This window comes from Melospiza melodia, chromosome 1, assembly GCF_035770615.1.
Source record: "Melospiza melodia melodia isolate bMelMel2 chromosome 1, bMelMel2.pri, whole genome shotgun sequence".
Classification (NCBI taxonomy): domain Eukaryota; kingdom Metazoa; phylum Chordata; class Aves; order Passeriformes; family Passerellidae; genus Melospiza; species Melospiza melodia.
In genome coordinates, this window is record NC_086194.1 from 156,811,937 (window position 1) to 156,826,046 (window position 14,110).

Consider the following 14,110-nt stretch of genomic DNA (forward strand, 5'->3'; position numbering starts at 1 on the left):
CGTGGGGTGCCGGGCGATGCGGGGCTTTGTCAGGCTGCGGCGCGGCGGCCGCGGGCTGTGAGCCGGCGGGGCTGGGCTGGGCCGGGCCGGGCTGGGCTGGGCTGGGCTGGCGGCGCGGGGCGGAGAGGGGTGGGCGGGAGCGTGGCGGAGCCGAGCGCCGGCAGCGGCGGGAAGGCGGGAGCGGCGCTGCCCGGTGCCCGCCCCGCGCGGGGGGCCGGCCCTGAGTGCATGCGGGGCGCCCCGCCGGGCCGCCGCCGGGCCGCCGCCCGCCGCCCCTGAGACACCGGCGGCGAGAAAGTTGCGGCGGTCGCCCACATGCGCGGCCGCGGCCGGCGGCTTGGGGAACGGCGCCGAGCGGAGGTGGGCGAAGAGAGTTTGAAGCGCTCGCCGGCGGGAAGATGGCGGAGCGGAGCTGAGAGCGGCGCCCGGCGAGCTCGGGCTGCCCCCGCCTTCCTCCGCAGCCCCCCGGACCCCCGCCGGACACATGCAGGCCAAAAAACGCTACCTGACGCTGCTCTCTGCCGGCACCTGTCTTGCCCTGCTGCTCTACCTGGGAGGTGTGCGGCTGCGGGCGGCCCGGCACTCGCCGCCCGGTAGCCGGCATGGCCCGCGCCCCGGCGGCGCCGAGCGGCCCTGGCCCCGCTTCCCCGACGCCCTGCGGCCCTTCGCGCCCGCCGAGCGCCCGGGCCCCGAGGGCGGCGGGCGCGTCTCCCCCCGTCAGCGGCGGGACGCCAGCGCCGGCCTCTACCGCGGGCGCCGCTGCCGCATGGAGTCCTGCTTCGACTTCGCCCAGTGCCGGAAAAACGGCTTCAAGGTCTACGTGTACCCGCAGCAGAAGGGGGAGAAGATCGCCGAGAGCTACCAAAACGTCCTGGCCGCTATCGAGGGCTCCCGGTTCTACACCTCGGACCCCGGGCAGGCCTGCCTTTTCGTCCTCAGCCTGGACACGCTGGACCGAGACCAGCTCTCGCCCCAGTATGTGCACAACCTCCGCTCCAAGGTGCAGAGCCTCCACCTGTGGAACAACGGCAGAAACCACCTAATTTTTAATTTATACTCCGGCACCTGGCCCGACTACACTGAGGATGTGGGGTTCGACATTGGCCAGGCTATGCTGGCCAAAGCCAGCATCAGTACTGAAAACTTCAGACCCAACTTTGACGTTTCTATCCCGCTCTTTTCTAAGGATCATCCTAGGACAGGAGGGGAGAAGGGATTTTTGAGGTTTAACACCATCCCTCCTCTCAGGAAGTACATGTTGGTATTCAAGGGGAAAAGGTACCTGACGGGGATAGGGTCAGACACCAGGAATGCCTTATATCACGTCCATAACGGAGAGGATGTTGTCCTCCTGACCACCTGCAAGCATGGCAAAGACTGGCAAAAGCACAAGGATTCGCGCTGCGATCGAGACAACGCCGAATACGAAAAGTAAGTGAGCGGTGCCCCTTCCCCGTGCTTGTGTCCGCAGGGCATGCCGGCGTGCCGCCGCCGGGCAGATGGGAGCAGATGTGTGCCGGTGCGCTGGCGGCGGCCGGAGGAAGGCGTTCCTCGCTGCTTTGGGCGAGCTGGTGCCTTCATCGCTGCTTTGGGCGAGCCCGTGCCTTCTCCCGGCACCCGTGAGGCGGCCGGCCGGCTCCGTGCTGCCTCGGCCGGGGAGCTGGCGCGGCGGCACTGAAGGGCGATGCTGTGTCCTGCCCGGGGACGGTGACCTGCATGCGCAGCCTGATGGCTTTCCAAACCTTGCCAGCGGCCGAGGTGCTCTTGGAGGATACGCTGGCATTTGGCACTGCTTTTTGTCCCCCAGTGCCTCTTAGGCCCTGTGCCTTCCCTGCCCTGAGACAAAGTTTGTACGAGTGTTCAGGTCTCTCCAGGTCGCATGTGAGCCAGGCTCCCAGAGTGGGTTTGTTGCTGAGGGTGATGTCTGGGATGCGCTTTCCAAAAAGCACTGCCTGGCGTGTGACCTGTGTCTGTGTATCTCCACAGACAAGTCTGTAACTTGCCTTGCCGTGTTTTTCCTCTTAGTTCAAACCAGCACAGTATCAGTGAAAGAAGGAGTGTTGGCTGTGTTTGTGTCCTGTGTCTGAGTTTCTGGTTTTCACATGTGAGAGGATACACCAGTGATGCGAGCTCAGTGTGTGCTTTCTGTGAATACCTGGTTGCTTACCTTTCCTCGACTTTTTTTTTTTATTTGTTGGTAATGTCACTGTGAAGCCAAATTTTGTCTTGCTGTGCTGCTGCCCTTGTCTTCCAGTCTGCTTTTTAGGTTTGTATATATAGCTGCCGGGAAAATCGCTTCTGGGAATTACCTCCAGGATTGCGATGCTGACTAAGCCCTTTGCAGCTGATTAGTTTATTTAAATGCCGACCACCGCTATGTTTGCTGCAGAATAGGTTCCTGTATATGAAGTTTTTCACATGAGAATATTTCCTGGGTAGCACGGATTACACGCTGAATTAAAACAGACCAGCCGTACAGCAGTGCGTGATGTGCAGTGGAGCTGCACCCAGAGCTGCCAGCGGCTGGAGGGTTTTGTGGTGCACAGGGGAACGTGGGTGGAAAAATACTTCTGGAGAGCATTTGGGAAGAAACTACGCTGGCATTAATACTGATGAAAATTTCCGACTGGCTGTCTGTTTCTCCACCGAAACTATCCCCGGGGGTTGGGAAGAGACCGGGAAGGTCAGCATTGCAAAGTCGAGAAGCCTGCGTGAACTCTGCTCACCTTTTGGTTACTGTAATTCTGCTGCAGAGGGGGAGGAAAGAGCAGTGCAAATACTCAGTGGACTTTTAATCCCGTTCATTTTCAGGAAACTGATGGGCAAATGGTGAAATAATGCACATGTGCAGGTGATACAGCATCAGTGCCAAATGATCAGTAGAGATACTAAGCTAAGCTCATGTTATTTATCACCTGGGAGTCCCTTTGGCTTGTGATCTCCTTCAGGGAATATATGCTTTGTGGGAAAGAAGGGAGACCTGACAGTTGCAGGCTTTCAGGGTGTATTGGTTTTTTGGTTTTGGATCTGGGCAATTGGAGCTAATTTACAGATGGGGGAAAATCCTGTTTATTTGCTGTATACTACAGTGTGTGTGCTGTCAAGTTGTCATAAAACCAAACATACTTGCCTGTGGTTTCACAGGTGTGAGTCTGATTTTTTTACAGCTATACCATTTGGTCTAATAAAAGATAGACCTCTCCCTGAGAGTTCTGCTCCCCCTAAGTGTCTGTGCCACTTATTGTGGTGAGATTTGTCTATAGCAGCCCTCGGGGGTAGGATAGCGTGCACCCAGCTGTACACACTATGCCACGCTGTTCATACAGGAAGCACACGCTGCTAGGATGCAGCTGGATCTGGGGGGGGTCTTCAACATTTGTTGCAATGCTGCTGTTAAAAGACAGGAACTAAAAACTGATGCTGTCAAGAAAATAAGATTACGCCAAGAACTGAGGCAAGCTCAGTCTGTGGTCAGGCTGCTGAGGTGGAGGGGTTTGCTCTAGTGGACTGCAGCAGATGTGCAGCTCTTTGACCCCACATCTTAGGGGAGCGAGGACACCTGACGGGGTGTGCTGCAGCCCCTTCCCCCGGTGCCTCGGTGCCGATGCACAGCCGAGTGTGCCATCTGCTGCTCTGCCAGCGCCGCGTCCTGCCAGCCCCTGTGTCTTCTGCTGCCTCCTCTGTGCCCGCAGGGACCGTGCCTGGGGCTCCACTCCCTTCATAAAGTCTGCTAGGGTCACATCCCCAAGGTAGCATGACACAGCTGTCCAGTTGAAATGCTTCTGCGCTGATGTGTAACTCAGATGTGAAAGCTGTGGGAAGAACTCCATTTTTCATCCCACATAAAGCAGCATCCGATCTTCAGTGAGGCTGTAGTGCTTGGAAAGAAGTGTCTCTAAATATATCTGGGCCTTGAAAACTGCACATGGAGTGGCTCTTGTGAGGCATTTGGGACTTGGGTTTAACAATGCATCTTCATGGTTTTAATAAAAAAAAAGGAAAAACATACTCTCCAGGATACGTCTGTTGGCATATCCATATACAATTGGCAGTTGCATATTGTGCTTTTCTGATTTTTCTATCCTCTGCCGTGATACTTACACCACTTCATGTGAAAGACAGTAGTGTAGGTGCCCTGGCCATGGAGAGAGCTGGTCTTGGGATACCAGTGCTTGCCAGGGTGATGTATGAATGATTTGGTCTAGGTTAGAGGCCTTGCCAAGCCAGGTAAATTAGGTGACCAGATTATAAAATGCGCTGACCTTGTGTTAGCAGGGTAGTGGTGTTATGATGTGTTGGGTGTGGGGCTGCACAAATCAAATTAATTTGTGATGGGGTTTCATCTAGAGTGTAACATTTGATACTGGGTTCACATGAGGTCCACCTGTCTGCTGGATGTGGTGTTTCCTCTCTAGGAGATTGAAAAGGCCAAGCAAGGTGACTTCCTGACCTCTGGAAAAATGTGTAGAGTGTCTTTCTTTGTTTGGGGAAAGCATGGATGGGCATGTGTGTATTTGACTGTCTCTGTGAATTGTATTGAAAGATCCATCTGTATGTCACAGCTAATTAATCTGCATCCTAGTTATGCATCTCAGCAGATAAAGCTGAGGCAGACTAAAATGAATTACATTATCATGATTAGACCGCTGGCAAACAGGATATAAAAGGAAACAAAGAAAACCTCTGGTTTTCTTTACAGTGTCCTTGGTTGTCAGTGGTGGCCTTTGTCACCCAGCTAAGGCAGCTGGGCTTTCTGAATTCCTCCACAATAAGATTTCAGCCTCAAGCTTTCCATTTCACAAAGGGTTAAGGGAATAAAAGCTGCTGCTGCTGAAGTTTGAAGACAGCCTCTTAAATATTTAATGACGGTCTAAATATATACATATGTACAATGTGTTTTAAACAAAGGCAGAATTCATATACAGGCTTAACTGGTTCCAAATAATTACTTTTTGGAAGGTAATATAAATTACTGTGGATACCAAAAGAAATGGAGGAATGTGATGTTCTAGTGAAGTCAGATGCAGAGAAGAAGTTTGCACCAAAATGAGAATCTTTCTAGGAAAGTAAAATAATGTCTGTGGTATATCCCCTGACCTGCAGCAACCCTGCCCTCAGAGGATGGAGAGGGTAGCAGAGATAGTATCAAAAAGCATAAGGTCTCACCAGAAGCTCATGCAGAGACACTTTTTCCTCATCCATGCTTGATATCTAAAGTTAATTATGAGAATGAAGCAAAAGGGGAAAAAAAAAAGGAGTAGAATGGAGGAGGAAAAGTGACAAAAAAATGTGTTTTTGGAGAAAAGTGAGCTATGGTGGAGGACAAATAGGTTAATGAGGTGTTCTTTATGGACTAGGTTTTTGACTGGTCAGTGCTCAAAAAGCCTGTGTGATCATGACTGACCTGAGAAAAGGAGGTAAAACATGCAGGACCTCATGAGTGGGACTGGTTCTGCCGGACGAGGTTGGAAGCATGTGGTGGTGGAGGAGGAGCCTATGGCAGGAGCTGCTCACGGATCTGCATGGGGCTGTGGGTGCTGGCAGAAGGGGAAAGCAGCAGCACCTTACACTCTGCGTGCTTACACCGGGGAGACATCTCTGCAGGGCACACAGTAGCACTAGGCAGGGCTGGATGTGTGCTTCTACAGGAGAATGTACCCAGCTGAACATTTTCATTGGTGCCTGGTACCCGGTAGGTTTACCTGGTGTGCACTCTACTGGTGGAACATGTGCCAATCACAGCTGAACCTGCCACCCTTGAAAAGCATGAGTGATGGTCGCTCATGCAATAGGCACAGAATGGGAAGAAAAGCAGGTTTTAGTTTTGCTTCCTTCCCACTAGGAATAAAATACACATACTGAAAAAAAGAAGTGGTAGAAGTACACATGAGGGATGACTGCCACTCAGCAGACTGGCAGGAGAATGTGAATTAAGGCTTAGGCTTGCCTGTCCAACATGTGATGATAATGTGAATGCTCCATATGCATGTATGTGCATGTTTCAAACAAAGGTGAAATTCTTGTACTTGTAATATACTGAGCTTCCGTGTATTGTACTAAAATACAAATGTAAATGCCACACTTAATCACTCACTGGATTATTTTTTTAATTATCTAAAAGCCTTCACAAGGCAGCTCATTTGCAGCTATTTAGGATGGGTCTGAGAAATCACCCAGGGTCAGGGTGGCTATTGTTCAGGACATCTGAAGTGAGATGGGGACCAGTCAGGGCATCTTGTATATCACCAGGCTGTTTTGGGAGCTTGGATAAAACTCAAAAACTACTGGGACTGCTGGGCATTTTCCCAGAGTAACTTGGCTCCTACAGAGACCTGTCCCCACCAGACTACTTTTAAATATTGATTTTTTTGAGGAACTGGAAATTTGCCTGGTTTACAATACATTTATCCAAAATGCAGTAAACAGGTAAATAACAAAGCTTTAATGAATGTCTGAGAATATAGGACTTGCTCTATTGTGTTCTTCCTCTTGCTCTCTGTATGTATTGCAGAGTGTCCTTATGTGCCTGTTGATGCTGATTTAATGCAAGTAGGGCCCTGAGGGGTAGGAGCTTCCAGAGGCTCCAGGCTGATGCCCTGACAGGAGCTGGGAGCAGGGGCAACAGGGGCATCCCTGAGCTCACAGGCAGCCGTGCACTCCTGAGCCTGGCTGCTTGCAGCAGGCTCTTCCCTCGGTGGATCCGTGTGGGAGCGGGTGGATCCGTGTGGAAGCGGGTGGATCTGCGTGGCACGGGTGGATCTGTGTATGGGAGCGGGTGATCTGTGTGTGGGAGCGAGTGGATCCATGCGTGGGAGCGGGTGGATCCGTGTGTGGGAGCGGGCGGATCTGTGTGGGGGAACGGGTGATCCGTGTGGGGGAACGCGTGATCCGCGTGTGGGAGCGGGTGGATCCATGTGCGTGTTCCCGGTGTTCCCGGTGCTGGGCACTGCCGCGTGTGTGGCCGGGTTGCAGGGTCAGGCACTGGCAGAGGAGCCCACCCTGCCCGCGGGCCTTAAACCAGGCGCCCTCCTAACCTCAAGTAATTAAGTTTTCTTGTGGGGTGAGTTATTATTATAATTGGTTGCCCCAGGCCTTTCTATGTCTTTCTATGAAGCATCTCATATGAGGCTGTGTGGTGACAAAGCATTACAGTAGATGGGTGATCTGGTCTGCAGCAGATGTTTTCTGCATGCAGAATGTATGTCAGCACAGCTTTCACAGCTCAGGGGGCTCTGCTTTTATTTTTCTTGCCTAGGAAAATTGATCTAGGATAGTTTATCGATAAATACTCATCATCGAAGAGACACCTGATGACAGAACAAAATTCAAAGAAAAATATTATCTGAGTCATCATTTTAAGTAGAATTAATCTGGAAACAAGTAGTTTCAAGGGCTTGTTGAACCCAGATCAGAATGGAGCTGAGAGTAACAGCTCCAGCTACCTATTTTGGCAAGAGAAAGTCCTCTTGTGCCTCCAGTGAGGTGGCCTCAGCAAGTAGGTGCTGCAGAGCATCCCTTGGTGTTCCTGCCTTCTTACCCTCCCTGTCTGGGTATTTCACAGGGCAAAGTCTGATTTCTGCAGGATGTTCTGTAGTGGCCTAAAGTAACCACTGAAACTGCTCCTAAGGGAGAGAGGTGACTGAATTTGGGATTCTCTGTGAGTTGTGTGCAGCTGCCTGCTGCTCCCTGCTGCATTGAGGGTGTTCCTGTTTGCATCCATGCATCTGTGAAGTGTTGCATCTCACTGGGAGAATGGGATGGAACAAGAGGAGTCCCAGCTCGAGACAAACCCGAACGGAAACGACTGCTGCTCTGACTGCTGCAGATAATCCTTTTGCCCCACATATAGTCCTGGAACAGCCTGCAGGAAAGTAAACCAGCAGCTGCTTGCAGGAGAGGGAAGTAAATGAAACTGGTCTGCACGAAGCACTTATTTACTCAACAGATGTGAGTCAAGAGAATGTGCTGTAATCTGATGATTTCTGGAGTATTATCTGTGATTGTTTTCCTTTTTTCTCTGAAGGCTTTCTTTCAGAAAATCCACAGAGTTTTGTGGTCTTGGGTAAACAAACTGTTTTGTTAACCAGAGAAGAATAATTGGTAGGTACATGGACAACTGTCTGGCCTGTGAATGGAGTTAAATGGTGTTCTGAGCTGCTAAGGTGACTGACTTCTCATGGACTTGGCTATATCTAGATGATAATGCAAGATTTATACTCTTGTCTCATGTCATATGGATATTAGTTTAGCCTGTGGGAATGTGTGAGTATAACTTTAGGTTATATTTAAGGTTCTACACCTTTCCACATTTCCATGTATTTGGGACATACAGGTTTCATTGAGCTGTAGATTTGTTCCTGTTCCTGTGTTGACCTAGCTATGCTGTGCTTTTATGTGAGGCTTTGTGTTGCTCTTTTTCAATACAAATTTCAGGAGCAAATAGGACATGTATCATCACTGTTTTGCCCTTAATTTGGGAGCCTCCTCAGTCAATTGTAAGGAGCATTGCTACTATGTAATGCTGATACAAGTCACCCCCAGTCTCTAGAGAAGCCAGGGAGGGAGGGAGCTGTGGCAGGGGTGCCTGAGATCCCAGGTGTGCGCAGGAGCTATTAAAGATTCTAGCCAGAGAATGGTGGGAGTCCTTTCTTCCACTTTTACGACAAATTGTAATTTGTAACAATTTGACAGCTGCACTAGAAGAAACTATCCTGGTAGTGTGGCTGGGGAGCCACATAGCCTGGGAGGGTGTTTGAAAGCCAAAAGGTGGGAGATCAGCCTACTGCTGTGGTGCAGGAGAAATTAGTTTAAGAAATTAATTCCAAATGAGAACGAAAGAGAAGAGATTCATTTCACATGGGAAGGGGGAAATAGTGTTGTAAGTAATACAGGCCCTATCTCAGCAAAATGTTGTCTTAACTGCTTTTCTGGGAAAAAGCTAGTATGAGTGCTGCCAGGCTGATGGCTTTCCAAGTGGAATCTGATTTCCTAAAATGTTATCATTTCTTAGAACAAGAAAACATAACTGTAAGCCAGTCAGGAGAGTTAGGCCTGCTCAATAATAGGAGAAAGAAGAGGCTGTTCTCTTTAAACATCTTGTGTTTCTGCACTTATCTCTCCCACCAGTTCTTGCTGAGATTTACCTTCAGTTTTTTGGGTGGTTTGGTGCTGTCTCCTTGGCCAGGATGCTAAATGGAGGTTCCCTGAAAGGTGGTAGGGGTGGGATGTTTGTGTCAGGGAAATAAGGCCCCCATTTCATACTCCAGTGAGACAGACTTCTCAACCCTCCTGCAGTCCCTGGGAGAAGTGAGGTGCTGGCAGAGCTGTTGCAGGAACTCCTGCCTTCTCTTGCCTGGATGTCTCAAGCCTGCAGTCTGACAGTCAGGATTGCCACTGGCAACCATGCTTATGTTTCCATATCCTTTTAAAATGGAAAGGAGTCATTGCTTTTCCTAGGCATTTTAGAGGTTTACTTTAGTGCTTTATAATGTTTAAAGCCTGCGTAAAACTGAAATACTACTTCTGTATCCCCTTCTCAGGAAGCATCAGTGAGCATCGGTCTAAAATTATTTTCCAATAAAAGGTGACAGTTGTCAGAAGCAGTACAAAGCAGCTCTAGCAGCTGTCCTCTGTGTGTCTGGTGAGGACAAATAACCTCTAAAGCTTTTTTCTGGGTTTTAGTTGTCCTGAGTGAGGACATGTTTGTATATGAACTTTTTAACTCTCCTTGCTTCACTCAGCTGCTACCAAAGACCATTGCTTTCCCAGGCACTGAAGCGCTGTTGTTCCTGATCACTTGTCCCAAGGACTCCTGTAGTGCAGTTAGCAAATTCAGTAAAGCTTCTGTAAGTTGACTTATTTCTCCATGATGGTTTCTAGTCCAGAAATACATGAGAACAAAATAATTCCTGGGTTCCTAAGTGAATTTTCCATTTATTCACTTTTTTCCCCCTCTAATATCCTCTTTGTGTTTATGAATGAAACAGAATTAGGGCTAATTTAGTTGATTGGCTGCAAAACAAAAGTATTCAATGCTAAGAATGGGAAATGAGAAGGCCTTTCTGAAATGTTACTTCTTTGCATAATTATAATAGATTATAATTATACATTTGGGTGTTTAGCAGTGGATTTGCTGTAAACACGGTCGTGGGAAATCTCTCGTCGCTCGCTTGTGTCGGTTCGAGTCCCAGTGCGGTCCCGCCAGTGGCTGTACCAGGATCCCTCACATCATCTTCTCTTTGGGCAGGGTGATGTGCCACAGAGAACACAGTCTCCACTTCCCTTCCCAGCTCCTCCTACGAAATTACAGCTGGTCGATATGGCCATGTCAGACTGTTGACACAAATCAATAAGATCAATCATTCTTCAGCTCCTAAACAAAATTGAGAGCGTGATGCTGACGGCCTGCGCGTAGCAGTAAATTCCTAAAGGAAAATTGCATACCGTAGTGTTTGCTGAGGGTATCTGTGGGGGATCCTATCCTGTTAATAATTAGTTCTCTGAGGCTGTAAAAAGGAGCATGGTATAAATAGTTTGCTAGAGCTGCAATGTGTGTTATGACCCCTGCAGCCTTCAGGTTGATGGAGAACATCACCTGACCAGCAGCAGTGTGGGAGACTGGGGAGCGTGGCAGTGTTTGGGTAGGAATCCTGTTTTTCTTCATTCTCCTAGAAGATCTTGACTTCTGATACTGGTTTTTGCCTGGCAAATAATTGCAGATATTTTATCACAATACTGGAATTCGTGGTGCAGTCAGGTAGTTCAGTGTGTTACTACCAGAAAGCCCATCAGAATTGTATTTTTTGTAGTAGTGAAGAATAAATTCAGAGACTGCTTCTAAAAATCAGAATCTTTGTCTGAAGGGAGGGAGAAATTTTTGTTACAATGTCTGAGTTTATATCTCTGAAGGCTTGTTTTGGTGTGCCTGCTCATAGGCTCAGTCAGCTGCTTCAGGAAGATAAACACATGAATGTTTAACTCTTAGGAGTTTGCCACTAACCATTGTGCTGGGTGCTAGCAGATTTTTCTTTTAATTAAATGTAATTTATCTAATCCTAATGGGAAACATAATTATAGGATTTATTTTTTAATACTGTGATTTCAGAATTATTTTGTAAAGAACAGTAACACTTCCCCCTTAAGGGCAGTTTAAAAATCAGCAAACAAAATAGAAAAAACTGAAGTACACTTTGCTAGAAGTAATAAATCTCAGACAAGATGCAAAAAATAAAAGGCAGCTGAAATGTTGGAGCTGCAGTAAAGCTGAAAATTAATGATCAGTAGGTTGCTGCTGCAAGAGAGAGTGAATGCATTATGGATTTGAGGAGACGCCTATAGCTTATTAAATGCCAGCAAATTTTTGCATAAGCAGTAGAAAACCCTGATCAGAAATTGTAAAAGGGTGTGAACTGCAGCTGGAAGATCCAGTGTCACAGAGGATGTATGCACCAATGTGTATGGTTGAAACATAAGAAAGTGCTTCACAGGATCATGCTCTAAAGTTGCATGCTAAGCTCCTTTAGTTTCTTATCGGGGGGATTTAAATGTTTCAGTAAGGCATGACTGTAGTTGCAGGAAGGGATTTATCATACTTTACATAAGAAGGTGTGTATAACTGTTCAAAATAATTTAAAACAAATAATATCCCTTCACCCTTCCACACTCCCTTACATTTTTTTTTCTCTAAACTCAAAAGCTAAGACTACTACTTGAATTGTAATGGAATAATATATCAAGTGAGTGATCACATCAGGCATGGACACTTACCAAATCACAGCGAGATAACTGTGAATAACTCTCTAGTTTCAACAATTTGCATGGCCATTAACAATTGATGGGTTTCCCTTAGAACCGCATTATCTGTGGCAGCAGGATCTATTCCTGTGCACTGCTCCTGCATACTAAGTGCCAGACAAATTCTCAAAACTGAGGATAATAAAAAATCTGATAGCAGCAAGGTGAATGAAGTAGGTAGAAATTTCAAGGCAACAGTTTTTGAAGATAGAGAAATATTTCAGGCAGTCCTGCATTTTAGTAACTGTTCTTCATCCCCTGTCCCTGCCTGCTTTTTTACTACAGTTCTGCAAGTTTTACTTCAGGCTGGTGTTACGTTTCTCTTCTCTGCCTGGCAACACTTCAGGTTTGATAGTCAGTGTGGCCTGTGGATCAGTTAAAGTAAGATTTTAAAATACTTTTTGTTACAGTTTTGTGTTGGATAGTTGTCTTCAGAAGCTTTTATGCATATTTGACAAAAGATAAAAATGGCACTGAATTTAGGTGTCCCAGATTGTTGGGTGGCTCTTTCATCGGAGGGATTTCAAGGAGGTGCCAAAGATGTGCTTTCCTGATTAGAATCATACCACGATTTTAATAAGTGAGCGACCCATCCCTTATTTCTAGTGCTTTCATCTCTGCTTGACAGCATGTCAGTTCTTTCCTGATTCCTCTACCAAGCTGACTTTTCCAGCCCCAAATCTTTCTCTTTTTATTTCTCTTTTTCACCTCTTTCCTCTCCCCGTTTCTCCTCACGGGCTGTTGTTGTGGCAAGATGAAAGCAGCTGAGTGAAGCGGTGGCGGGGAAGGCTCAGGAATCAAAGCACACAAGTGGCTGGAGCTGTGGGAAGGCAGGTGGGTGACACATCAAAGTCAGGGCTACGTGTGCTTGCTGCTCTCACCTCTCCTTGTAAATGACCCCCCTGCCATAAACAGAGTTCCTGGGGTTAATTTGTGAGTTCACACGCACACAAATGCAATTACTTCTCTATGGCCTTCCCAAAATTTACTTGCAGAGACCAGTAATAAAATCTCAGCTTTGTTCCTTGGAATATGGCTTTTGCAGATGTGGTGTGTAAGGAACAAGTACCTAAGCTGTTGATAGCAGGAGGTGGTTGTTCACCTTCAGCTGAGGGTAGCCCATCACCTTGTCCCATCTGCCTGTCAGTGTTGTTTCAGGGTTGCTGGAGGCAGGATGAGAGCTGGAAGGGCTGAGCAGCATCTGGCTGTCCCCAGCTGGGCCTTGCATGCCCAGAGACCCTGAGAAGGTGTTGTCAAGGGACCCCTTGGCTGGGGCAGGGAGCACCCGTCACTCAGCCGCAAATGGATGGTGCTTCCTGAGCTCTGTGCCCGGTGTGAAGGCTCCAGGTGCCCTCAGCTCAGTAGAAGCCCCAGACTCCCACTCATCTCTAAACTCTGTGCATGTCTCTTGATGTGGAGCTAACTATGGGGGTGGCTGTTTTCTCAGCTGTTGCCTCTCCTCAGATCCTCCTTTGTCTTTGCTGTGGAGCTCAGCAGTTGAGTACCTTGAGGTCTGGGTTGACTCTTGCTCTGTGTTTGTGCAGGGGGACCTGGTCCTTGTCTTAAGTGTTTGTGCTAAAGGTGTCAAAAAATCATTGCCATTCGTTGACATGGCTCTTCCTCACTGCCTGCTGATGGTTGTTTCAGTTACTGTTGCTGAGAACCAAAATAATCAGGGCACTTGTCTCTTTACTTTCTGTATCACAACATTAGTGAATTGCAGTGAAAACAGGTTTCCATCTTTTGTTTTATTAGCTATTTCTGATGACCTGTAATAATAACCCTTTTTAGCAAAAAGTGTTTTTACTCTTTCATTTTTAATGAAAATACTTTGACACAGGTCATAGTAAAATAATTCACAGTGTGTGAATTATTGTATTGTTATTACAGTGTGTGTGTGTTGTTTAGGTCTAAAACTGGTGGTATAAGAATTTAGAGATAGTGGTGTGATCCCTGGGTGCTCTGATGGTGTAGTTACTGGTTATAGCAATAGCTGTTACTTTAACTTTGGTCTCAGGGTAGCCATGTTTCACAATAATCAATGCACTGATTGCTGTAATTGCAGCTTGTGGTACCCTGGTCTAGGCCAAGAAAGTATGGAATTTAATGAATATTTGTAAACAAACTTGATTAGGAAGTAGGTTGAGGATATGCAGTGGTGGAGGGTAATAGAAGAGACCCATCCTCAGCTTTGATAAACAGAACAGATGGAAACGTGAAAATGAGCAGCAAAGCATGGAAACCATCCCACTGCTGTTTACCTTGCATTTATTGCTGCACCAGGTCCTAAAAAATCTCTACTTAAAAAAAAAAAATA

General features: G+C 47.6%; 1 protein-coding gene across 1 annotated transcript in view; it reads left to right on the forward strand.

The window, feature by feature from the left end:
- Window positions 1–377: 377 nt before the first annotated feature.
- The window catches only part of EXT1 (exostosin glycosyltransferase 1), a 181,885-nt gene continuing 168,152 nt past the window's right edge, over window positions 378–14,110 (forward strand). The window contains exon 1 of the mRNA XM_063173264.1: window positions 378–1,431. Coding sequence (XP_063029334.1) covers window positions 485–1,431 — 947 coding nt within the window. The 5' untranslated portion in view covers window positions 378–484. The remainder of the gene's footprint in view (window positions 1,432–14,110) is intronic.